Source organism: Nannobrachium achirus (genome assembly GCF_963921795.1).
Source record: "Nannobrachium achirus genome assembly, chromosome: 4".
Classification (NCBI taxonomy): Eukaryota; Metazoa; Chordata; class Actinopteri; order Myctophiformes; family Myctophidae; genus Nannobrachium; species Nannobrachium achirus.
Genome location: NC_137813.1, coordinates 55632724 through 55657825, shown reverse-complemented (window position 1 = coordinate 55657825; position 25102 = coordinate 55632724). Strand labels below are relative to the sequence as shown.

At 41.3% G+C, this 25102-nt stretch overlaps 1 protein-coding gene across 1 annotated transcript; it reads left to right on the top strand.

The window, feature by feature from the left end:
- Positions 1-1607: 1607 nt before the first annotated feature.
- On the top strand, positions 1608-24754 carry LOC308283011 (3',5'-cyclic-AMP phosphodiesterase 4C-like; the record flags this gene model as incomplete). Its single annotated transcript, XM_080723397.1, has 15 exons — positions 1608-1720; positions 5186-5377; positions 8727-8889; positions 9890-9966; positions 10649-10698; positions 11497-11609; positions 12441-12528; positions 13158-13330; positions 16412-16510; positions 18748-18912; positions 20223-20322; positions 21412-21566; positions 22086-22208; positions 23237-23419; positions 24260-24754. The coding sequence occupies exons 1-15, from the start codon at positions 1629-1631 to the stop codon at positions 24752-24754; spliced, it is 2268 nt and encodes a 755-aa protein (XP_080579523.1). The 5' UTR covers positions 1608-1628.
- Between the last annotated feature and the right edge of the window lie 348 nt (positions 24755-25102).

Below are 25102 nucleotides of genomic sequence, written 5' to 3'. Positions count from 1 at the left end.
TGAGCTTGTAGATTGGCTATTTTTTGTTAAGGATCCTGTATAGAGGGAAATACTATCAGACCTAGTATAGAGCCCTGGGCGAGACTGATCAATGAAGTGTAAAGGGTTTAAGTGATTAATTATATCACCCCTTCTACAACCTCTCAAGTGTTTCTCTTTTATTGTATAACAAAGCATGCATCCTTTAGAAATAATGGTGTTCAATTAAAATGTATTCAGAATGGGCAGAGTTCTCTGTAAATTCTCCATACCATTTAAAATTAATTTGATGTTCTCTTCCTGGAGGTGCTAATGTCCGGAACCACAAAGCTGCTATGAAAGAGGTCCCATGAATCAGATGGATGTAGTGAATCATAGAGAGAATCATGTTTTCAGACAAGAAGGGGCTTAAACACCTGTTGGACTCCAGCCACTGTCGGCATAAAGTCCAGTGAATGGCCACTCAAATGCATCAGTATGCTTATCTCAAAGCACAGTAGCACACTTTAATTTTCCTAATGATCCATTCCAGATGGTACTTTCATTTGACACACCAACACCTGTCCTCTTAAGCTGCACTACAGCTGTCTTCCATGTCCCTTGGCCATGAGAGATCTGATAAATGCATCCCAAATGCCAAACCATAATCCATAAGGCTTCCATAAGGCTCCACTTGTCTGATGTTCTTAAGAGGCTTTTCTACGTCACACACTGTTGCATTGTCAGCTACTCTTAATAAAACATGAATGCTAACTTTGCTAATATGGGAAGTAAGTCTTGCCGCCACAATACTTAGCTTCACCACACTGAGGATCAGGGCTAACTGGAAACAGGAGTGAGCAGCAGGGCCAGGGACAGACACAGTTGTCATAGATCTAACATAATATAAATCTAAAATAAGTATAACATTTGATTAATATGATTCCAATTGTATATAAACAACTGCACAATTCACCATCTTTGGCATTTCAGTCTTTTATACTATACATGCACGTCATCTACCCCCGTTATTAATATGAGATTGTGCACATCTATGTGAACGTGTGGCCCCTTAAAGACACTGGGATTACAGTACACTGTGGGAGGAATGATATATGATATACAGTTAACAACTTAAACCCTATATTTAATCATATGACAAATAGCAAACATAGCCAATCAAACATTTCTGTTATCACAATTGTTGGTGGGAAAAAAAGTATAAAATATTGTTTTGGAAATGTTCACCTACATGCCTGAAACGGGGCCCCCAGGGTTAATTTTGTTAAAGTTGTATCAAATCATTCACTGCTGACTTGCACTAACAGTCTAGCGGAGCCCTGTCTTGATTCCAGCACAGCGAGGGTGTTCTGCTGTGTGCCAGAACATAAAGACCCAGATGCTCAGCCAGGCTGTTCCCTGCCCTCATCCAGCTAATCAGCTTTACAGAGGAGGAGGTGTGACTATGAGCAACCAGGTGGACTTGAGCTGCCTGAGGGGAAGGCAAGTAGATCTCGTACACACTTCACAGAGGAAGGAGATAACGGATTCTGGAAGAAAGAAAATGACAATAATAATGCCTGTTGGACACTGATGCTTTTCTTATTCTGTCAGCAGATACACTCCATTCAGTTGCATTCACCTGACAATCTTCACCTGAGCGACCTTTGATGGAAGAGCTGCGGAAGGGTCAGTGTCGTGCTCAAGGACACCTCGGTGGGACGCGAGGAACCAAGAGGAAACGACTGCACAAATCTTTTAGGTAGGACGTCACACTGCTTGGCTGTGTCATTATATTGTCGTCGTTGTCGGGTGGAAACCTTGTATGTCCTAAACCGTTTATTTTGTATTTATCATTTAAAAAATGAACTAAACTAGTGACTACAGCCGATCTCCAAGTGCGAGGCGTTGTGTGCTTGTAGATCTGGTGTTTTCACTACTTTTGTGCAACAGCCTTGTATGATGAAGCAGGGCTTTACTTTGCGAGAAGAAAAAAAACATACAAATTTGAAACTTGGCGATACGAGGTTTCTGCCTGACAGTGACGATGCACAAGCTCACAACGTGTCATGGTGTGATTCGTTGTGATCTTGTAGAACTTTTCTTTTAATTTTCAAAATAAGGCATGGGTGTCTCAATGAGTCTTTCTTTCTTCTGTTTCTCGCCACTGCATATCTTTTCTGATCCACATTGAGCACATGAACTTCAACTGAGCCAAGCGGCTCCAAAACAATCACCGCAGTAACATCTGTTTAACGTTAGTCGTCTTGTTGTTTTGGTGTGCAGCTTTTTAAAAGTGGCGTGGAAGTGAAGTGCATAGATAATGAATTAATGGTTTATTTTGGTGCTTTACCATAACTTATAGATCTTTAACTCTTTAGAATACAGAGGTGGCTCTGGAAAGATGTAACCGGGGGCTTATTATGCCTACCCTATTAAGTTTGACAAAACTGAAAGCAATTATTACATCAACAAAGAAATACACAATCATACATACACAAAGCAATCTTGCATGCATTTAAAATGTAATACTGTATGGCAGTGACTATTCACGCACGCACGCACACACGCACGCACGCACACACGCACACGCACGCACACACACACACACACATACACATTTCAACTTGCATACATACATACACACCACTGGGCCATTCACACGGAGCACTATAACTATAGCCTATAACTATAAAAGTATAGTTTTAAAAGTCAAGTGGATGGCAGTGTTCACACCGACTATAAAACAATACAACGGTGAATGAAGAATGGCCTCTGGGATGTCTCAACTCGCTGGCTGGATGTTTGAAATATTTCCTACCTGGGCAGTGTTGGTTTTGTCGACTAAACTTTGACGAAAAATGTCTTGTCGACTACCATTTTTCTCTCACGAAAACGAAATTAAAACCAAGCTTGACTAAAATGTTTTGGAGGGACAAGTGGAGAAGAGATCCAGTAGAACTAAGATGAGTCATCATGGGTGTGCGCGAGTGTCGCATACCGAAAATAGACGATCTACAAGCTCACAACGTGTCAACGTGTTGTGAGCTTGTAGAGCAGCTATTTTCGCCATTACGGCCTGCCAAACAAATCTTTGAGTGTACTAAATCAATTGTAGATTTATTTGACTAAGATCTTATGATATTTAGTCAACTAAAACTAGATTAAAAGTAAAACATTTCAGGTGATTAAATATGACTAAAACTAAACATAATTTCATTCAAAACACAGGTGGAGAGGGCAGCAGTGGGTCCCCCCGACATAAAACTTTTAAGATGCATTTGTTGCAACTGGTCATTAGCATTGTGCAGATTTAAGCATAAGTCAGTGTAGTAGGCCTACTATGTTTACCATTCTCTCCTTGTCTCACAAAGATGGAATGTAAAGAGGCTGTTTATCTAGACATGGGAGCCTTTGAAGCACTACATTGTTTTCATTGTTGTACTTGTGACCATTTACGCTGTTCTTTGTTGACTAGGGTTCAAGCCATTCACTCTGATTTAAGTCCCACTGGATAAGAGTGTCAGCGAAAATGCTTTCTAAATACCTACAGTAAATTGAAACCATTACACATGTGCTTGTCTGTGATAGGTATTCTATAGTCTTTCTTCCTTTCAGTCCCATATCTAGAAGCTTATTTAAACAATGATAACATTAATGTATTATTGCCCAGTTAAACAGAAACTTTACGATACTTCCTTTCACAGCAAACTTTTATTTCAGTCGGACAGTGAGTTCACACGCTTCGAAGAACCTGCTAAAACCAGACTACTTGTACTACTACTACTACTATCATTATAATTATGGATTTTTTTTATGCTAGCTAGTTTGATATCAAAACAGCTGTTTCACTGATAGTGTGGTGTTGTTGCTTACAGCCTGAAACTATACCAAATTATAAGCAGCTTAAGCAGTGTTATTTTATTTTATGTATTTATTTGTAATTTGTATTATTTCATAAAAAATAAGCAGATGTACAAGCTCACCGCGCTGCAAGCTTGAAAGTTAGAGATCTACTGATTTAGAAGGCATTTTCTTTAATCAGTCTCAGTTGTGAAAGGAGTACTTCACCCCCAACATTTGTATTGAACTCAACTCTCCATGGCGTGAGTAATCAATAGGAGAAAAAAACTACTCATTCATTTTGGGGATGAATGGGTTGAATCAGTGGTTTTCAACCAGTGGTCCATGGGGAGGTTCCAGTTGGTCCCCAGCTAAATGATGGTTGGTAACCAAATGGAACCTTATAGATCTTTAACTCTTGAGAATGTAAAATGAATCCAAATGGACCCATTTTACGCTCTCAAGAGTACAATTATTGTTAAACATCTGCATTACTCAATTCACAAGAACAAGAAGTACACACAAGTAGAGCATGTAGAAGAATTGTTCTTTTTTATCAAGGTTTGTTATCTCTCCTATGGTACCACATCCATACAGCACAGAACTGAGGACAAAATCTTATCCAATGACTACAGACTATTCTAAGTTTGGGGTCTGAGAGGCAGAGGCTAAATCTCGTCAAATGGCTTAAATGCTGAATAAATAAGGGGCCTTGACATGATTGAAAACTACTGGGTTAAATGGAAACCGGGAGTGGTCTCTATGACTAGGAACCACAGCTACAGATTGTTGCATCTGAAGGTGGGTGTAGTGTAGTAGCCTATGTACGCCCCCATACACACACATACTGTACACAGTACACACGCGTTGGCACTAATCTTTTAAGGACCCTCATTGATTACAACCATTCCCTAAGCCCTGCCTCGGACTGACGCAGGTGAAGGTGAAATCCCTTCTTACAAACGGGACAGGACAGATAACACAGGAGATTATAACACTCTACTGATGTCAGTTGTAATATGACCCAACGATTACGCTGTCACTGTGGTAGAATGGGATAGATTAGAATAGAGGCCACACACACATGTAAATTATCCATTCATTGAAAATAAATACATGTAGCTTAGGACTATTTGTTTCTAACAAATGTCGTTCTCTCATCATCAATATTTCCCTTAGTTTGTTTGTTAGTTAGTTTCTAGACATTGATGTTACATTCTAGTACAAAACTTGAATTTATAGTTTTTCTAAACGTGTATATTTTGCAATAAATCAAGGTATACATTGGGCACTTATTTAAGGGGACACATTTCTTTTTTCAACAGAATGTACCAATTTCACACCACCTTCTACACTTCCCATCCTCTCTGGTGTCTCTCTCTAGCTTAGATGTGGGCAGCAGCAGCAGCAGGCCATCTCCACGTCCTCCTCCGCCCCTCCTGGGAGCCTCAGGCCTGGCCGTGCAGGCCAGCCTCCACCACAGCCAGCGGAGGGAGTCCTTCCTCTACCGCTCACACAGCGAGTATGACCTCTCACCCATGATCAGGACAAGGAACACCTCTACTGGCAGTGACATGTAAGTTAACTAGCGCCGTCTTCTAGGGCAGCAGGGGTTGACACTAAGGTCTCAGAGGCACTTGCCCATCGGGCAAGTACAGGTCATGTTCTACTTGCCCGAAGGTCTTGCCCACTTGCCTGAAAAGTAAATCGTCCATTATAAAATGATAGGTACAATTTTAATTACCGCTCAATTTAACACTTATTTCTTTACTTTCTGGGGCTGTGCGATAAAATGTCATACCTCAATACCTCCAAATCCAAATACCAAATACTTTAGCTATAATTGAATATGTCTATGGTTTCACACTTGTTATTTTATATTTTTAAATGTAGCAACAGTAAAAACAGCACATTATAGGTAAATAGTGCTCTTATTTTACATTCCACAGACCAGAAGACACAGCGCACTGGCCACGTTCAGGTGTTTAGACAGATATCTGGTGTTGTGTTTATAGACATTTGTGTTCCCTCTCAAATGAGCACTTGCCCGGTCGGGCAACCTGAAAGCCAACTTCACCTGCCCTGACGTTTTATTTACCTGCCGGGGGCAGGTGGGCAAGCCTTAGTGTCAATGCCTGCGCAGTGTTTCTCAAACTTTCACATTTCAAGGTCTCCTCTTAACTCTGACAGTGTACAAATGGAACCAAATGAACCCATTAGGGTTCATTTGGTTCCATTTGTACACTGCCAGAGTTACAGAGTTGTATGGGTCAATTTAGACCCCCTAAAGCAGTGGAAGGCAATGTTAGGCACAGGTGCCAACTAGGGATGGACATCGGTATCGGCCAATATCAGAAATCGGCAGGTATCATATCAAACCGGCCAAATCGGTGATCGGCAGGTCACTGACATAAATATGCCAAAATCGGCCAATTGTATCTCTTGCACTGCACAGCATGATGCTCGGTCCTGTGACGTAAACATTAGCAAGTAGCAGCCAGTCTACTTAGTGGCAGCCTACAGAATACAGATGGTGCTGATTACCTTTGCAATGTAAGGATATATTCCATAATCCTGTGTCAATGTCGTCTCCAAAAAGAAGGGGGGAAAAAAGCATGCGTCACCTGCTTTCCTCCTGCCTAGTCCAGACGGTCATATTAGACTGGATATTGTCTGTGATTTTGGATATTGTACTATTGTGATTGATTTGGCATTAGTGTTCTTCTAGCTTATTGGTACTCAAATTGAAGTATGTCTTGTAGGCCTACTTGGCCTGAAACAAAAGGGTATTGGAGCAACCCTATTTCCTAGTTCTTAGCTAAAGAAATCGGTATCGGAAAAATCGGTTTTGGCAGGTCAGACCTTCATAAAACCGGTGGATCGGTATCGGCCAAGAATTTTGCAATCGGTCCATCTCTAGTGCCAACATCGACACAGGGGATGTTGATCAGCTGTGTGAAAGAGAGGAATTTTATTTTAAAATCTAAGTCAATTAAATGAAGTCACCTAATTTACAGCAAACATACATCCTGCACTTAAGTCTAATGATCATTATAACAATGTCCTGCCAATTTAAAATATGTCAGAATGTTTGATGGGATGTCATTATTAAATGTAAGTTGACATGGCACACTGAAAATTTGAAAATAAAAGCATGGCACGAGTCCATTGAGAACCACTGTTCTAGGGTTCAGGTACGTAGTTTTTTTTGGGTCACACTCGATCACAGAGTTAAAGTAATATAAATAATACAAATAAAAAATAAATGATTGAGCCCGAGGCCCGGCCCGGCCCAACCAATTAGCATAAATTTTAGGCCCTTCCCTACCCTAAATGTCGGGACGGGTCAGGTATGGGCTCGGGCTCGGACACACACACACACACACACACACACACACACACACACACACACACACACACACACACACACACACACACGGTTGATTAACTAAGTACTTTTTAATTAAAGAGTCCTTTTATTTAAATGACAGCCACATTCTGAAGAAGAAAAAAAAAAGAAGAAAAAAAAGGAAAATAACTGTTGTTGACCACCAAATACAATAACACAAATCTACATGTATATTGTATAATGCAAAGGTCACATGTTATCTCAGGTCTGTGATCCAGACCGGGAAATGAGTCTTGTGATATTTTGCTAGGCCAGGTCTGCTGTCAAGAAGGTGTGAAGGTGGAAGGTGAGTGATGATGATGATGATGATGATGAAGCTGCAAGGCTGGCTAGTCTATTTAGATTGACATTCAAGCACATCCTTTACCCGCAATGCAACACATTGTGTCAGGTTTCATCAGCCAAGTGCCCCCCAAAAAGCTGACAGCTAAACAGTGAAATAAAACTGATGGTCATAGTAGAGGACGTGTGCATTGGGCCATTGGCACTAACCACACAGGTTAAATTCACCTAATCTGTGTTCCCGGAACATTTTGGCCTCTCGCATACGATTCACCAGGAAACGATTCTGTTCGATGATGAATCTAATAGAAACATATTTTTCTATATTACTGTACGACATGGCACATTTTTTATCAGTCAATACAACAAGCAGCCAGATATACTGAACAACATATTTTATTTCTGCAGTGTAATCACTCTACTGTCTCTCCTGACATAAGTCAATGTTTTAATGAAACATTAAATTAAATTAAATTGGAAATTAAAATACATAAATGTTACAGGCTATTTAGGATAAGACATTTTTCAAATCTCCACAAATTGGGTAATTGAAACTTCACAACTTTATTGTCCACCCGAGGCCCGAAAATAAAGAATAAATAAAAACGTCTGTTGCATCAATTCAGAATTGTGCACGGCCGAATCGCGATGCGTCGCCGAATCGATTATTTTTTACACCAAAAAGGTCATAGTAGGCTGTAAGCTTAGTAGACTGGTTTAATGCGTATTTTGATGCATGGCAGCTAGTTTACTAGTGTGTAAATAGCGCTGGCTAAAACATGCTTTAGTAAATAAGGACAATTGACATGATATACTCTACACAAGAACAAACACATACTGTATTTAAACATCATTTGGTTTAAGAACAAACATCTCACGGAACATCATAGAAATCATGACATGGGGGCTTTTAAGCCGTGACATCATTTTGTAGGCAGAGGAGAACTCTGCCCCCAGAGCATTTTCTGTCCCTCGCTATTTCAACAGATCCGAGACAAAAATAACGACTAAAGTATAATTCTAACACTTTCCTTTCAACAACAAAGAGAAGAAAAATGTGTAAATAGTAAAAATAGTAAAAAGATTCACGGAAACTGGGGGCAGAAATTCTCCTCTGCCTACAAAATGATGTCATACTTAACAGCCCCTATGGTTGAAATCTAACATTCTACATGTTTTAGTTGGACATTGCAAAGGCCATCGCACAAGGGTCAATCTATTGTGACATCTGCAGTGCACATGTTACAAGACATGTTTTTCTTCAAAGCTTGGTGTTTGGTAAAAGTCAGTATGTGTTTCAAAATATAAAATATACCGTACATATTATTGGAAGGTTAATACTCTCTCCTGTGTTTTACAGCTACACGGGGGATCTAATAGTTACACCATTTGCACAGGTGAGTTTTGCTGCATGCACGGCTGGGGCTTATAGGTATGTGTAATAATTCAGTTCTGCAGGCTCTACAGGAAGAATGCAGTACATGCACACATAGGCACTGATTGATGTACACTTTTTGGTACAAATCTGTAATGAAAAGTGTTTGCAGCACCCCACACCATTTTCAGTAGCAGCAGCTCTAGCAGTTATCAGAACTGCCATTTGGCTGTCCTTTCTTTTAGTTTTTTTGTTTTCGTTGGCCCCCCTATTTAAGGTACGTAGTTACGGGTCAAAATTTCGCTCCTTTTTTTCTCTTGTTTTAATACGCAGATTGATATTTCATATAGTCTCGCGTGGCCAGACTGTTGACTCTGCGATTTGCAAACGCTCCCGTCATACAGTCTGGGAGACGGAAGTTCTTATGATGAGTGCCCGGTTAAAGCGGAAATGAAGCCTCCTCCCCACTTCCGTTTCATGTTTAACATTGCGCACATTTATCCTAATATAAATACAAATCATCTAAGCATATTTAGCTTGCTGCTTAGCTGAAATTACATTTTAAAATATATTTTCTTGAACGGAAATGCCAGCTTCCATTACTCGCCGTTCAGGAGTTGTAGTTTCAGACTCTATATAGCATTCGGAGATTGTGGAATAATTGTCTGGCTACGCGAGACTATATTTCATATGACAACAGCACAGTACAAAGCCCCACTTTGTCAGTACCATATTATTACACACAACCAAAAATAGCAGCCAGTTGCACAAATCTTTTATTTTTTCATGTGAAGTAGTATTGCGGAATCACAGCTTATGGCATGCCCACAAATACCACAAAAATACCACAATTCCTTTTTTTTTATTAAAATAAACTAAAACCTAAACTAAAATACAGATAAACCATGTTTGCCAAGTTGATAGATATAGCCTATTTAAATTAATAACGCTTTAAGCTCCTTGGTATAAGAAGGCCCTGCATGGTCACAAATACAAATACAGTGTTGCATCTCTCTGTACAGGTACTTGCTAGCCTGAGAACAGCTCGCAGCAGTTTTGCTGCATTGGCCAACTTACAACAAGACAGAGGCTCAAACAAGTATGTATCTCTCTACTCTCTCATGCTAGGATGCCTCTCTGAAGCCATTAAATTCATCAAAAACTAAAGTCGTACTGTGAACCGCTTAAACCATATATTGTATACAGTACTTAGTTGACCAGTGCCCCCACAGCGTTATACTAGATCTTCTAGAATTTCTAGTAACGAAGGTGATCCGGGCACGCAGGATTAAAAGGAGGAACACGTTTTGATTTATTTAAAAAGGCAACCTTTTTTTTACCTCTTGCGAGCACCTGTTTTTCTTTCTTTCTTTTTCTTTTTTTCCCCCATGAAAACTTACAGTTCACCACAGAATTGGGACGCTAGGGTTCAAGTGGTTAACCCAGTGGTTCCCAAACATTTCATCTCGTGAGCCAAAAGACACATTTGATGTCTCCCTGGGACCCAAACTAGTGAAGATAGCCGTTCTACAAGCTCACAACAAACGATTGTATTTTTCACTACTTCTTAATAATTATTTTTCCTCCTAATAATTAAAAACAAACTATAGTAAACAAAAAAATATATATAGGAGGTGTTTTCGTACCACCCATAAAGATTGGTCTGCGACCCACATATGGGTCACCACCCACTGTTTGGGAAACAGTGGGTTAAACTATGATTAGATATTTTCAGATCCTTTCTCTCGGTCTGAACCACATCTCATTTTCTTTGCTCACAGACGGACCCCCATGTCTCACCAACCGTCTGCCATCAAGGCTCCTGTCCCAGGTGAGACAAAACAGACACAATGACCCGACATAACATGTCATCACACTGGATGCAAATGGTTGACCCCCCACACCCACACATTTTCAGATTAAATGTTTCGATGAATTGAGTACAAAGGACCCCATATGGAAACAAACCATAGGCTGTACTATTCTGGGCTTTCTTTTTGCAAACTGCTAATGAAATAATAATGACCTAAGCAGGCATGGTTTGTGATTATAGCATTACAACTTAACCCTAGTGTCCCTATTCTGGGTCTGGAGTGAACATTTGGTGAAAATGGATCTACAAGCTTGGCTATTTTCTGCAAATATATGTGGTGTGCAGAGGGGAAAGGGTGGGCCTAGTATAGACCCCTTGGGGACTCGGGACACTGACTTAACCTCTGTACACGTATACTTATAGTGACGGTGCCATGGCATTGGCTGAAGGTTCATTAGTCCGAAGGTTCATTAGTCCGAATTTGTTAAGAATACTATGCCTAACTCTAACCCTAAACCTAACCTTAACTTCAGTAACCCTAACTAAATTCGGACTAATGAACCTTCGGACTTATGGGCAGTCCCCATAGTGACACCAAATAGTGACATGTAAGTTTAAAAACATTTAAGTGGTTACGTTTCAGATTATGTGACTTGGACTCACAAAGAAAGTGTTTTAATTGCCAAAACGTCACAGAGTTCCATGAAAAGGGTAAAAAAATCAACACATCAGGTTCACACCCAATCTGCTCTGGCTGCAGAACTCTGATTGCTTCTCTGCGTCCCTCTCTCTCTCTCCCTGTGCTCTGTGTTTCAGAGGAGTCCCAGCAGAAGCTGGCCCTGGAGACGCTGGAGGAGCTGGACTGGTGTCTGGACCAGCTGGAGACTCTACAGACCAGGCACTCTGTCAGTGAGATGGCCTCCAATAAGGTACCGTTGTCATTTTACACCTTTAAGTCCAGCCCCCATTCCTAAACTGCACAATGCATATCCAGTAGAAGAGTAGGAGGATGTTTAAATACCAATAGTATAAAGATGGGGGCATGTAGAACTGTCAACAAGATCACAACAAGCTTGCAACGCACCACGTTGCGACGTGTTATGAGCTTGTCGATCTGCTATTTTCAGCATTTTAAGTTTTCCCCAGAATATGGATGCTGGGGATTAAGTGGTTAGTACCTTACTGCAAATAGGATTTAAAGGACAACTTTGTTTTTTTACAACAAGGGTTCATATTTTAGATTGTAATTAGAGAAAAGAAAAAGTGAGTGTTAAAATGTTTTCATTTGCTTCGCTCTATTGTTTTATCGCGTTTACCGTGCTAACATATGGGGCATGCATACATATGGGGGCATGCGTACAAGTGGCTAAATATGTCTTTTTAGACACAATAAGCCAGCAGTTTCTTGCTATTTACAGTAACACTTCTAGCCCCCATAAGTCACATCCAACCATGAAAGGTTGCGTTGTATCTTGGGAATGGGCTTATTCTGTGTAAAATGACATATTTAGCCACTTGTACGCATGCCCCCAACCACTGAAATAAGAATCTCTAAAACAATAGAAAGAAGTAAATGAAATCAATGTAACACTCATCTTTTATATCCTTTAATTACAATCTAAAATATGAACTTTTGTTGTAAATATCTGTGCTGCTCCAGTGTCCTCTTCTTCTTCTTCGGAGCTGCCTTGTCCTGTCTGAGGCAGGGTGGTATTCCTCTTCTTAACAAATAGGACTTGTCTTTGTGTTTGTCTGCGCAGTTCAAGAGGATGCTGAACAGGGAACTGTCTCACCTTTCAGGTCGCTCAGGGATGCAGGTCTCTGAGTTCATATCCAACACATTCTTAGGTAATAAATGAAACAAAATAAGTTCTTACAGTTTTCTGCCCCGACAGAGACAATATCTAACAAGTTTATTTCAACTAGGGATGGGACTATACGCAATATTATCGTTTATCGTGATAAAAAACACTCATGGTAATTGTATCGTGGAGATTTAATTTATCGTCCTCCATCATGCTCTAGGATCAATTCACCTTTTATTTGCCGAGATGCATATCCGGCACCACTTAAACCCTCTATTGGTAAAAGGTACTTATAATATAGGTACTTGATACAGTCTTTTTTTCACTCTCTATCAAATGTCAAAAAATAGCCGATCTACAAGCTCACAGCGCGTTGTGACGCGTTGTGAGCTTGTAGATCTGCAATTTTTTTGGCAAATGTTCCACCACCAAGATAATGGATTTTGATTATTGTGATAATATCGTAAATCGCGATTTCTTTTGTGACAATAAACCCTAATTTCAACAGATGATTACCCCTCTCTCTCCTCTGTATCTTTGGCGTCCCCACTCCCCAGACAGTATTGAACCTCTCTCTCTCTCTCTCTCTCTCTCTCTCTCTCTCTCTCTCTCTCTCTCTTGCTCTCTCTCTCTCTCTCTCTCTCTCTCTCTGTCGTTCCCATGGCTCCCCAGACAGGCAGCAGGATGTGGAGATGCCCGGTCTCCTCTTGGAGGAGGAGGAGAGGAGGAACAGGCGTATGTGTGAGATCAGTGGCGTCATGAAGTCCTGCCACAGCGCCGACCTCACCGACCCCAACATCCTCCGCTTCGGGGTCAAGGCCCACACGGAGGACGCTCTCGCCAAGGTGAAGCCTACCGTTTTAATTTCCCCTTGAACTAAGGCCTATATAGTTTGGATATAATTAGGGCTGTCACAATTATTACATAATCGTCTAATCGCTATTATTTGACATGATCACGATTATTTTTCATAATCGTCATAATCGTTTCCATGTTGAAATGTTTCATAAATGTAAAAAAAAGAGTCAAAAATAGTGGAAATAGCAGATCTACAAGCTCACAACGCGTCGCGATGCGACGCGTTGTGAGCTTGTAGATCGGCTATTTCCACTATCAATGTTCTTTTTTAAGAATAAAGTTGTCAAATATGTCAGTAATTTCTTTGTATATTTAGGTCATGTGGCATATGTACCATGTGCAGCTTCAAAGCCTAAAAGCCAAACAGAAATGTAATTGTCAACGACAAAAACGCAATTAAATCGTTGATCGCAATTATTTGCGTGACGTTTAATCGTCATGTAAAATGTCATAATCGTGACAGCCCTAGATATAATATGTATCAAAGACAATCAAAAATGTCCAAGAAATGTAGTTCAGGACTATGGTACTTGTCCGACTTTATTCTTTCCACCCGCGTCAGATAAACTTAATTTTGCCCTTTTCACTTGGGTCAGAGGTCAAATCAACCGGCTTCAGCAGGACATGCAGGGGTACATGCTAATTAAACTATAATACGTTATATATTTTAATTTATATACATTTATTTGTGACTTAATTTTCTCCATTGTCTTGAATGGGAAAAGCAAAAGATTAACTTTTCCCAAATATGGAGATGACTGACGTCTGACATTATAGATGTCTGACGTCATAGACCACATGAGATTGACACAGTTTGTCCATATTTGGGCTTAATATTAACTCAGTTAGCGCCGGGCGACTTTACGAGCGACTAGTTCACTATGGCGTTTGGTGCCGAGCGACTCGGAGCGACTTTTATATAAAAGCATTGTTTAAGCTTTTAATATGTGTTTATAGACGGAGCGAAATGGTTAGCTTACCTCAGCTAATGTCCACACGTAAACCGTGAAAAAAAAGGATACGATTATGACGTCACCTTTAAACCAGGGCTTCCTGTTGACAACAGGCCTCTGCTAGCGTTAGCCTCAATGCAACCATCCGACCCTCACGTAGCTTCACTAGGTCGGATTTTGATTCTGAAACTTTCTGTGTGGCATCTATATACGTCCCGATGCCCATACCAATGGTGGTTTGAGACGATCAAGCACGAATTGAACAGTATTGAGCTGAAATGGTGACCGGCGGCCCGTCCATGTTAAGTCAATGAGGACCAAGTCAGCGTCTCATCCTGTTATGTGGATTTAAACAGGCTTAACATGGGACCATGTCAGTGTATGGTGTATGGTGGTCTCTAGTGGTCATCTGGTGGTATGGTATGCTGAACGTGCATTCGTTAAGGTGGTCTGGTTAAGGTGGTCTGGGGGGATACAAAATAGCTATTTCCTGGCGTTATAAGCGCACATTCATATTCATATTTTGGAAATCTGGCCCTGTATGGGTTAATGAGGTCAGGGATCTCCATATTTGGGCATAAAAGGGACAAACACAATTGTGATGAAAAATATTTATGGATAAATAAATGAAATATATATGAATATGTGAAAGACAACTGACTGACTTCTATGTAAAACATACTATATGGACAGTTAGTTCTGCATGTCACTATGCTGGAAAGCATCTTCGGTCTCACAAAAACCCTATCCGATCACCTACAGTCCACAGATTTGGAGCTGGCATCTGCCAATGATCTGGTCTGTTCTCTCATCAATACCCTATGCGAGAGAATCACAGTTGTCGTATTAGTATTAATTCATTATGTTTTATTGCCAAAATTCATTAGCCCCCGCTCTAAAAAAGCCAGTCCCCCCATAGCCCCCCCAGTCAGAATTCTCAGGAGCCGTCGCTGTCATTGGGGTATTTGAAGAAAAGTATTCCATATCGCCCTGCCCAGCCTTGACCAAAAGCAAACCCTGTATTCCAAAACTCCAAACAGCCCAAAATAAACTAATTAGGGTTCTGCTTAACCTTCCCTATCAGACTCACCTCACCGCTACTCACCAGTTAAGAGTGGGGTGGCTCAGAGTAGATGACAGAGTACAGCAACTTGCAATGGGCCTGGTGTACAAGATACACTACACCACTATGATACCCAAGTACCTGTCAAAATACTTTATAAACATTAAGGATGTCCATAATTATAACACCAGAGGCAGCGCCACAGATCACTTCCAACCCAGAGTAAAAACCAACAAAGGGTCAAACTCGTTTTTCTGCTATACCACCAAAATGTGGAAAGCCTTACCGAAGGCCATAAAGGAGTGTGGATCACTAGCATCCTTTAAAATTGCCCTGAAAAACCACTTACAGGCAGCAGCCGTTCGCAACTGGTAAAAAAAATGAACCTAGCCCAACCCTACCCTCCCCTGCCCCTTCTTTGTATATACTGTTTGTTCAGACTTACTGTTTTCTTTTTTCTTTTTCTTTACATATCTACTGCATAGTACTGTGTTCTATTTGTCTGTCATTCAATGTTATATGAGATACTTCAATGGCTTCCAGTGGAAATAAGCTTAGTCTTTTCATGGATCTCCTTTTAGTAGACCTTGTACCAGTGAACTGTACCGTCATGAAACTGTACCTTTTCCTATGCAAACTTCTAATAAAGTCTTCAATCAATCAATCAAGGTTGTAACAGTACAGTCTGCCATTAACTGGTATTACTACTGCAATGCCAAATAGTGCCACAAGGTGGTGCAGGTGGTGCTTCCCTTTGTTTTCTTGTGACCAAGAAAGAGACTAGAGTTTTGGACATGGTGCTGCTGCTATCTCTCCACCTACACTCACCCATGTTATCATGTTCTACATACTGCCAATGAAGGGATTCTGAGTTTAAAGCCATTTCTACAGTGCAGTGTTCAACAAAAACATAACCCCACACTAGCTGTTGAACAGAACACAAAGCTTGAGTTCACTTCTTCATATGATGCCGAAAAGGACATTGAATAATGGCCATGTGTTCAGCACAAATGTGGGTCTAACAAGTGAATGTGGGGCCCATGTCATTTCAGGAGTTGGAGGACATCAACAGATGGGGCCTTAATATTTTCAGAGTGACTGAGTTTTCAGGAGACCGGCCCTTGACAGTCATGATGTACGCAGTGTTTCAGGTAAACACGTGAGCACATCACACAGACACATGTGTATGATGAACTTACATGAATGTCAACGTTAGTACAGTGCAGGGGCGTCAATTGGGTATGGCAGGGGTATGCAGCTGCCATGCCCTGGGTCCAGGGGGGAAAATAAAAGTTACTTTTAAATATAAATCCATGAATGTCTCTTTGTCTATCTGTGCTGGTTATGTTGTTAAATTACAGTAAAATAACTACAAATGTAAAATTTAACAAAATGGTCACTTAAACAAGGTAGTATGATTATATTCTCCAGACTTGTAGGCTATTCTTCCCAGCTTGACAAAATGGTATATTCCCAGGTTCCGCAGGTCAGCTGCACAGGTGCAATGCATTATTGTTAATTGTGGCACGTTTACTAACATGCCAAGTTTAGCTGCACTTGAACAACTGTTCCAGGCTGCCATATCCAGCCCAAGAAACCGTAGAAACCTGTGTAAAAAACTGAAAAAAATAAAATAAAAAATCAGACATTGTGAAAATAGCCGATCTACATAAAGTCACAACACCTCACGCTGCGAGGCTTTGTGAGCATGTAGATCTGCTATTTTCACAATAGAACCGTGTTATACAAAATGTAATGCCTCTTTTCCATGAGGACTCCCATCTTTGCCATACCCTAGCTTTTGTTGAACTGACGCCACTGGTACAGTGTATGTGTTTAGGTCCACATCAATCAACACTTGAGCGGAACAGCTGCCTTGGTGTCGGTGTTGCCAAGCCTGCTTATTATAAGCGACTCTGAGCTTGCTTTCCTAATGTTGTTTATAAACCAGTGGTTCTCAAACATTTTCATGTCAAGGACCCGCCATCTCTAAGTATTTTGTGAGCCCTGTGCCAGATTCGTGTTGTTAAAATGTTTAAAATAGCTGATCTACAAGGTGATCAGCTGATCCACGACACGTTGTGAGCTTGTAGATTGCCTATTTTCAAAATGTGGCAATTTGGTCAACACTGCTTAGTGTCCGTGGCTTCATAATGTCTCTCTCAGGTCATTGTTGACCTGGCATCCTACAGTATAGCGTGTATAGTTTCAATGTACAGATTTTAGATTATTATTATTTTTTTGGTTATTCTACTGTTTTGTTTTGGATTGATGATAGGTTCTTGTTTTACCTACGATCCTAGATTACCATCGATTGATTGATATACTACTTTATTAAGCCATTTAGGCCTGAACACAAGTCTGTGTCACTTTAGATTTGAACCATTAGCAGATATACAAGCTGCGAGCTTGTAGACCTGCTATTTTTGAAAAATCGTGAACATTTGTGCATTTGACCCGATGCTATACAGGGGTTGACACTAAGGTCTCAGAGGCACTTGCCCGTTGGGCAAGTATAGGTCATGTTTTACTTGCCCAAAGGTTATGCCCACTTGCTCGAAAAGTAAATTGTCCATTATAAAATGATAGGTAAGATTTTAATTACCGCTCAATTTAACACTTATTTCTTTACTTTCTGGGGCTGTGCAATACAAATGTCATACTGTACCTCAGTACTTACAAATCCAAATACCTACATAGCTATGATTGATTATATGTCTATGGTTTCACACTTATTATTTTATATTTTTAAGTGTAGCAACAGTAAAAACAGCACATTATAGGTAAATAGTGCTCTTATTTTACCTTCCGCAGACCAGAAGACAGAGCACGCTGGCCACGTTCAGGTGTTTAGACAGTTATCTCTTGTTGTGTTTATAGTTGTGTTTATAGACAGTTGCGTCGGCCTCTCAAAAGAGCACTTGCCCTGTCGGGCAACCTGAAAGCAAACTTCACCTGCCCCCAGATTTTATTTACCTGCCGGGGGCAGGTGGGCAAGCCTTAGTGTCAATGCCTGCTATAAATGTCTTCTAAATCCTTCTAATTCAGTGGTTCTCAAACTTTTTCACGTCAAGGACCCCCAGAATGACATGCATTTGGCCGCGGACCCCTGATCTCAAAATGTGTTGTTCCAGGGACCCCCCAGAAGCAAATATTTGAATATTTGTTCGCTTTTAAAAAAAGATACATTCAAAGACAAAAGAAATCACGATCGATCAAAAATAGAAGATCTACAACCTCGCAGCGCGGCACTTGGTGCCGCACTGTGAGCTTGTATATCTGCTATTTTTCAATTGTTAAAGCATTCAATATTTCTAGGCATACATGGGATTATTAAGAGTGTCTGTTAATTATGTCTCCCTTCCCTTTATCTCCTCCTCTGGAGCAGGAGAGGGATTTGTTGAAGACGTTCAAGATCCCTTCAGACACGTTGATCACGTACCTGATGACCTTGGAGGACCACTACCACGCGGACGTGGCCTACCACAGCAACGTGCACGCCGCCGACGTCCTCCAGTCCGCGCACGTGCTGCTCTCCTCGCCCGCTCTGGAGGTATTCAGCACTTAGACCTGGAAATTATCTGTATTATCTGGATTTGACCCATTTAGGCCTAGAATTATTGAATGGTTTAGCTTTTGAAAAATAGCAGATATACAAGCTCACAGGGCGGCACCAAGTGCCGTGCTGCGAGCTTGTAGATCTGCTATTTTTTGAAAAAGTCGTGAAAATGTGTGCAAATCTTTGAATATATGTATTTTTAAAGCAAGCGTTTGTAACTCAAATCTTTCTTCTGGGGGGGTCCCTGGAACTAAATATTTTGAGATGGGGGTCCGTGGCCAAATACATATCCTTTTGGGGGTCCTTCACATGAAAAGGTTTGAGAACCACTGACATAATAGTCTCTCAGAACAGACTAACTGAGCTCCATTTAAGTGAAAAGGGCCTTTTCTTTGACGATGGCTGGCCAGATTGCCGACATAGAAACATAGGTTTTTCAAAAAAGAATTAGAAGGATTCAAAAGACACTTATAGAATCGGGTAAAAAATTAAATTTTCACGATTTTTCAATAGTTAAAGCATAAAATAATGATACACAATAATGTGTACCTGTTCTAAATGGGTTAACCATTATTGCGACTGAAGGTCACTGTTTACTATGGGAAACGTCACAGCTTGTCCGCGTCCGTGTAGACGTGTAGACATTTTTTTACGGTCTAAGGGTTTGCCGTGCTCTGATGATGTCACTGTGATGTCAGGGGAACCACTCTACCAGAATGGGTTTGCCGCTCTGCCATCACACTCTGGCTTCACTGTGACGTCACACTAACATATATGGAGTTGCCCATATATGGAGTTCCCTGATGTCATCAATATTAATTATGCCCAGTTGGAGAGATCCCTGTGATGCCAGGGGAACAAATCCCTTTTATGCTCATATATGGAGATCACTGATGTCCACATCCCTGATGTCCACATCACTGTGTCGCCCTGAGGCGTCTTACTAGTTTTATACTTTAGCTATTCATTTTTCTAAAATAAAAATGAAATAAAAATTCAATACTTGCTGATATACAAGCTCACAGCGTGGCATACAGTGACATTGTAGATCTGCTATTTTCTAATAGCCAACCTCCTTTATACAAGGATAACGTGTTTAAATTGGCTGTGATGCTGTTCAAAACGTGTCGCTTCACCCCTTGTTTCGAGCTTGCAGATCTGCTACTTTTGATACATTTGTGTGACACTGTAGTATCAAGTAGCGCTTTCATTTGATAAAAACAAAAAGACAAAAAAAAAAAAGTTAGAACATGGAGATATCAACTATATGATAATCTTTATAGCAGCCTTTTTCTTCTTCTCAGGCTGTGTTCACAGACCTGGAGATATTAGCTGCTATCTTTGCCAGTGCCATTCATGACGTGGATCACCCAGGATTCAACAACCAGTTCCTCATCAACACCAGTGAGTGTTTCCCATGTCCTCCATTTCAACATTGTAGTTGGATTCATATCAGTATAGAGGACAGGGTGTGTGTGCGTGCGTGCGTGTGAGACAGGCATATGGTAAATGTGTCCTTTATCTGTCAATACAATATGTTTTTGTGATTTTAGTGCTGACAGATCCTCAATGTATATACAGCATATTGCAGGATCTGTCTTGAGAGGGAGTAAAATATAATTAGAGTTTGAGCTTAGTGTGAAGATATGAAATCATGTTTTAACCACCTATACCTTTGTATACTTTGTTGGCCGTGTTTATCCCCTACTTGTTTCCCCCTCTACACCAGATAGCTAAATATGTTTGCCTATTTTAAAACTGCAATGAATCAGTAAATAATTCAGATATTCTTGGTAAATAAACCCCTATCTGGGCTCTTTTTTTAACCCTTGTATCTGACCAAGTGCTAGTGGACCTTCTTCTTTCAGAAAAAACAAACAAACAAACAAACAAACAAACATATAATAAAGTAGACAGAAATTTATTATATTAACACATAACTAGTTATAGGGCACATTATGTTTTGTATTAATAAAGGAAATCTGCATTTTAACGATTAGCGGGAGGTTTCTACTTGTCAGAAACTATACCTTTGCACTTATGTAACCCAGTACCAACATTAGGTTGGTTAATATAGAAAGATATACCATCCCAATTGGAGCCACTAGATATAGTACACACACACACACACACACACACACACACACACACACACACACACACACACACACACACACACACACACACACACACACACACACACACGCATCCTTAATCCTACAAATGGTCTCCTGAGTGGGCAGCGTCCTATGTTTACTTTGTTTGCTGGGACAGAGACATTTGGATAATAAAGTAGATTTTCTCCCTATTTGGCTCTCTGTAAAAGGTCATTTTATTATGAACATCTAGTATGTTCACGTTCACTCTTCTATTGGAAACAATAGACTCCCAACCTGCTTCCGGTCTCCTAAAAAGGCGCCCACCTACTTCACACAGTTGCAGGAAGTAAGCCGGAAATGGCTCGTCTTTCTTTTTCCTTTTGTCTTGGATTAGACTCTGAGCTGGCCCTCATGTACAACGACTGCTCGGTGCTGGAGAACCACCACCTGGCGGTGGGCTTCAAACTGCTGCAGGGAGACAACTGTGACATCTTCCAGAACCTGACCAAGAAACAACGGCAGTCCATCAGGAAGATGGTCATAGACATTGTGAGTTGGGCCTGAGCTAGAGGAGGGATTTCTCTGGACCTCGATGCAGTAAATGGGAGTCCCAGGAGGGGTTCCAGGGGGTCCCCAGCAAAACGTGTTACCGTGGCTATTTAGAAATAGCAGATATACAAGCTCACTGTGCATCTGCTATTTTAGATTTCCTTTTTTTAAATGAAAAGTGTTTGGAAAATGTTGAATAGCCTATATAAATGTCTTTTACATTTTTGTCATAAATCTTCTCTTCTGGGGGGGTCCCTGGCACAAAACCTTTTCAGATGGGGGTCTGTGGGCAAATACATGTATCAATTTGGAGGTCCTCGACATGTCCACCTCATCGCTTTTCCTCCGCATGTAAACATTGGTAACTTTGTTACCATGGCTATATTTAAATACAAGCTCACAGTGCGTCACTTGAAACTTCTTGAGTGTTTACACATACTTGAACGTGAGAAGCTATTCACACTCAACTTAACCTGTGTGTGTGTGCACGCGTGCACGTGTTCACGTGTGCGTATTCAGGTTCTAGCTACGGACATGTCGAAGCACATGAACCTGCTGGCCGACTTGAAGACCATGGTGGAGGCCAAAAAAGTGACCAGCTCTGGGATGTTACTGCTGAACAACTACTCAGACAGGATACAGGTATGTTACTGCTGAATAGCTACTCCTTCTATATACCTTGTATATCCAAAACCGTTCGTTTTGTATTTATCATTTTATCCACCTCTTTCCGCGGTAATTTACTGGAGATTCTTTTGCACCACACTTCCGGTTAACAGCAGACATACAAGCTCACGTCGCGTCGCAGATGCAACCGTTGTGAGCTTGTAAATCACACTCGGCTGCAGCGCCGGAAGCTCTGTACAACTTCTGCGCAATGCACGATGGGATGTTGGAAAGTTGTGGATAAAATGATTTAAACTAGTGAAAATAGCTGATCTACAAGCACACAACTCCTCTCGGTGCGAGGCGTTGTGTGCTTGTAGATCAGCTATTTTCACTAGCTTTGTGCGACAGTCTTGTATGGTGAAGCGTGGGGCTTTACTTTGAAACTTGGAGATATGAGGTTTCTGCCCGACAGTTACGATATGGTGTTATTTATGTTACTACTGCTGAACAACTACTCAGACAGCATACAGGTAGCTTCTGAATCAGACATAAAGTCTGCACACTGGATGGATCATCAGGACATCAGGACCAGAAGTCCCGATGAAGATCTATTAAGATTGAAATGTTGACCAGCAATAAACTTACGGAACTTACTATCCATCCAGTGTGCAGACCTCTATACAGTAAGTCCTTAATGATGATTCTGCTTGTCTAGCGCCTGGGCCACGGATGTGCGTGCACTACTTTCTTCATTCAGCTTCTGAATCCGAGCCTTGTTGATTCTTTCATCTTCGGTTGTCCCTTTAGATCGGTGGTTCCCAAACTTTTCAGTCAAGACCCAAAAGAGAAATTTGTCTTCCCGGGACCAAAACTAATGACTTCTTAATTTTAATTTATTTGCATTTTTTAATGGAATTTATTTTACAAGAGCTTGTTAATATGCTATTTTCACTACTTAATTATCATTTATTAGCATTATTATTTTAAAATAATCATTATTAGCGCATGAAGGTTGTTTGTATATTTGACATACCGTAGCAGGGTCCCTATGTTCCCCTCAGGTTCTCCAGAACATAGTGCACTGTGCTGACCTGAGCAACCCCACCAAGCCACTGCAGCTGTACCGCCAGTGGACCGACCGTATCACGGAAGAGCTATTCAGCCAGGGAGACCGAGAGCGGGACATGGGCATCGAGATCAGCCCAATGTGTGACAAATACAACGCGTCTGTGGAAAAGAACCAGGTGAAGCTCTCACTCTGACCCATATACCACTCTTTCCCAAAGTGGGTCGGGTACCCATGTTTGGGTTGCGGACAAAATATATATATATATATATGTCACAGTTTGTTAGAGAAACAGTCCGATCGAGAAACGGAGCACTCGTCGTGCGGCACGGGGCGGAACAAGCGGTCGCTTTGAGCCACAACAACGTAGCGTCACCCCACGGAGGTTCGGGTTAGGGTTAGGCATAGTTTTACTGAGGTTAAGGTTAGGGTTAGGGTTAGAGTAAGGCATAGTAAGCTAATGGCTAAACACTGCCGAGCTAGTCTAGTAAATAAAGAAAGAGAGTCGCAAACGAGTGACGTCAGCGCCTACACTAGTGAATGGCTGTCGTCGCCATCTGGTGGTGATTGGTGTGTGGTGAACGACAAAACAAGCGCTCTTACCATGAACGTACTGAGTTACCCAAACGAACTATATATATATATATATATATATATATATATATATATATATATATAATTTTTTTTAAAGGTTTTTATTTAAACCTTGATTTAAATAGGGTTAAGACCCAAAAGAGAAATCCAAAGTTTGCTCCGGACCCAAACTAATGAAAATAGCAGGTCCACATACAAGCTTGAGCTTGCAGATCTTCTATTTTTATTGTATTCGTGAAATTCTTTTTGAAAAATCTTTGAATTTGTTTTCAACAAAAGAATAAAGGGATATTCACTCACGAGTCACGACCCACAAAAATGGATCCGCGGCCCACAAATGGGTCCCGCTGTTTGGAAGCGGGTGATTCAAACTAGCTGTCTGAATTGATCTTCTGAATTATCTATCCGCCTGTCCTCGCTGCAGGTGGGCTTCATCGACTACATCGTCCATCCTCTGTGGGAGACGTGGGCCGACCTGGTTCACCCTGATGCTCAGGACATCCTGGACGCCCTCGAGGACAACAGGGAGTGGTACCAGAGCAACACCCCCCACAGCCCCACAACCCCAGCAGATGCCCGCTACCTACCCCCGGGTGAAGGGGCGTTCCAGTTTGAGCTCAGCCCAAGAGAGGAGTTGGAGGAGGTGGACAGGGAGTTCGACATCGAGGAGACAGACGACACCACCAGCCGTGGCAAAACCATGCCTGTGCAGGACTGCGAGTGGAGGGCGTTCTTCTCCTCCGACGAGGACTTTGAGGTAGAAGAAGGCGGCAAAGAGAGGGAAGGAGGAGGACATGTGGGACTTTGCAGAGATCCTAGCATGGCGGACTTGGCAGAGGATGAGCAGGAGGGCCAGGTGGAGCAGGAGGGCCAGGTGGAGCAGGAGGGCCAGGTGGAGCAGGAGGGCCAGGTGGTTTGATGACACTGGTTCTCAAAGTGGGTTTCGGGGGCCCTCAGGGGTCCCAGCAAAATGAGGAACAGTTTAAACCATGGGTCTTTAACGGGGGGTCAGTGTTAATACAGGGGGGCCACCAAATCTTTGTGTGATAGGATCTTTTTCGCCAGTTTCTACATGAACAGGTACAGTTGCAACTGATATCTGTATTTTCTGTCTAGAGTCAGACCAATCTCTTTGCCAAACATAGCCAATCTACAAGCTCACAACACGTCATGGCGCGACATATTGTGAGATTTTTAATACAGTATGCTTATTGCTTACCCTGACATTCCTGTAACAGAAAATAACGTTGTATACTTAACTGTCAAA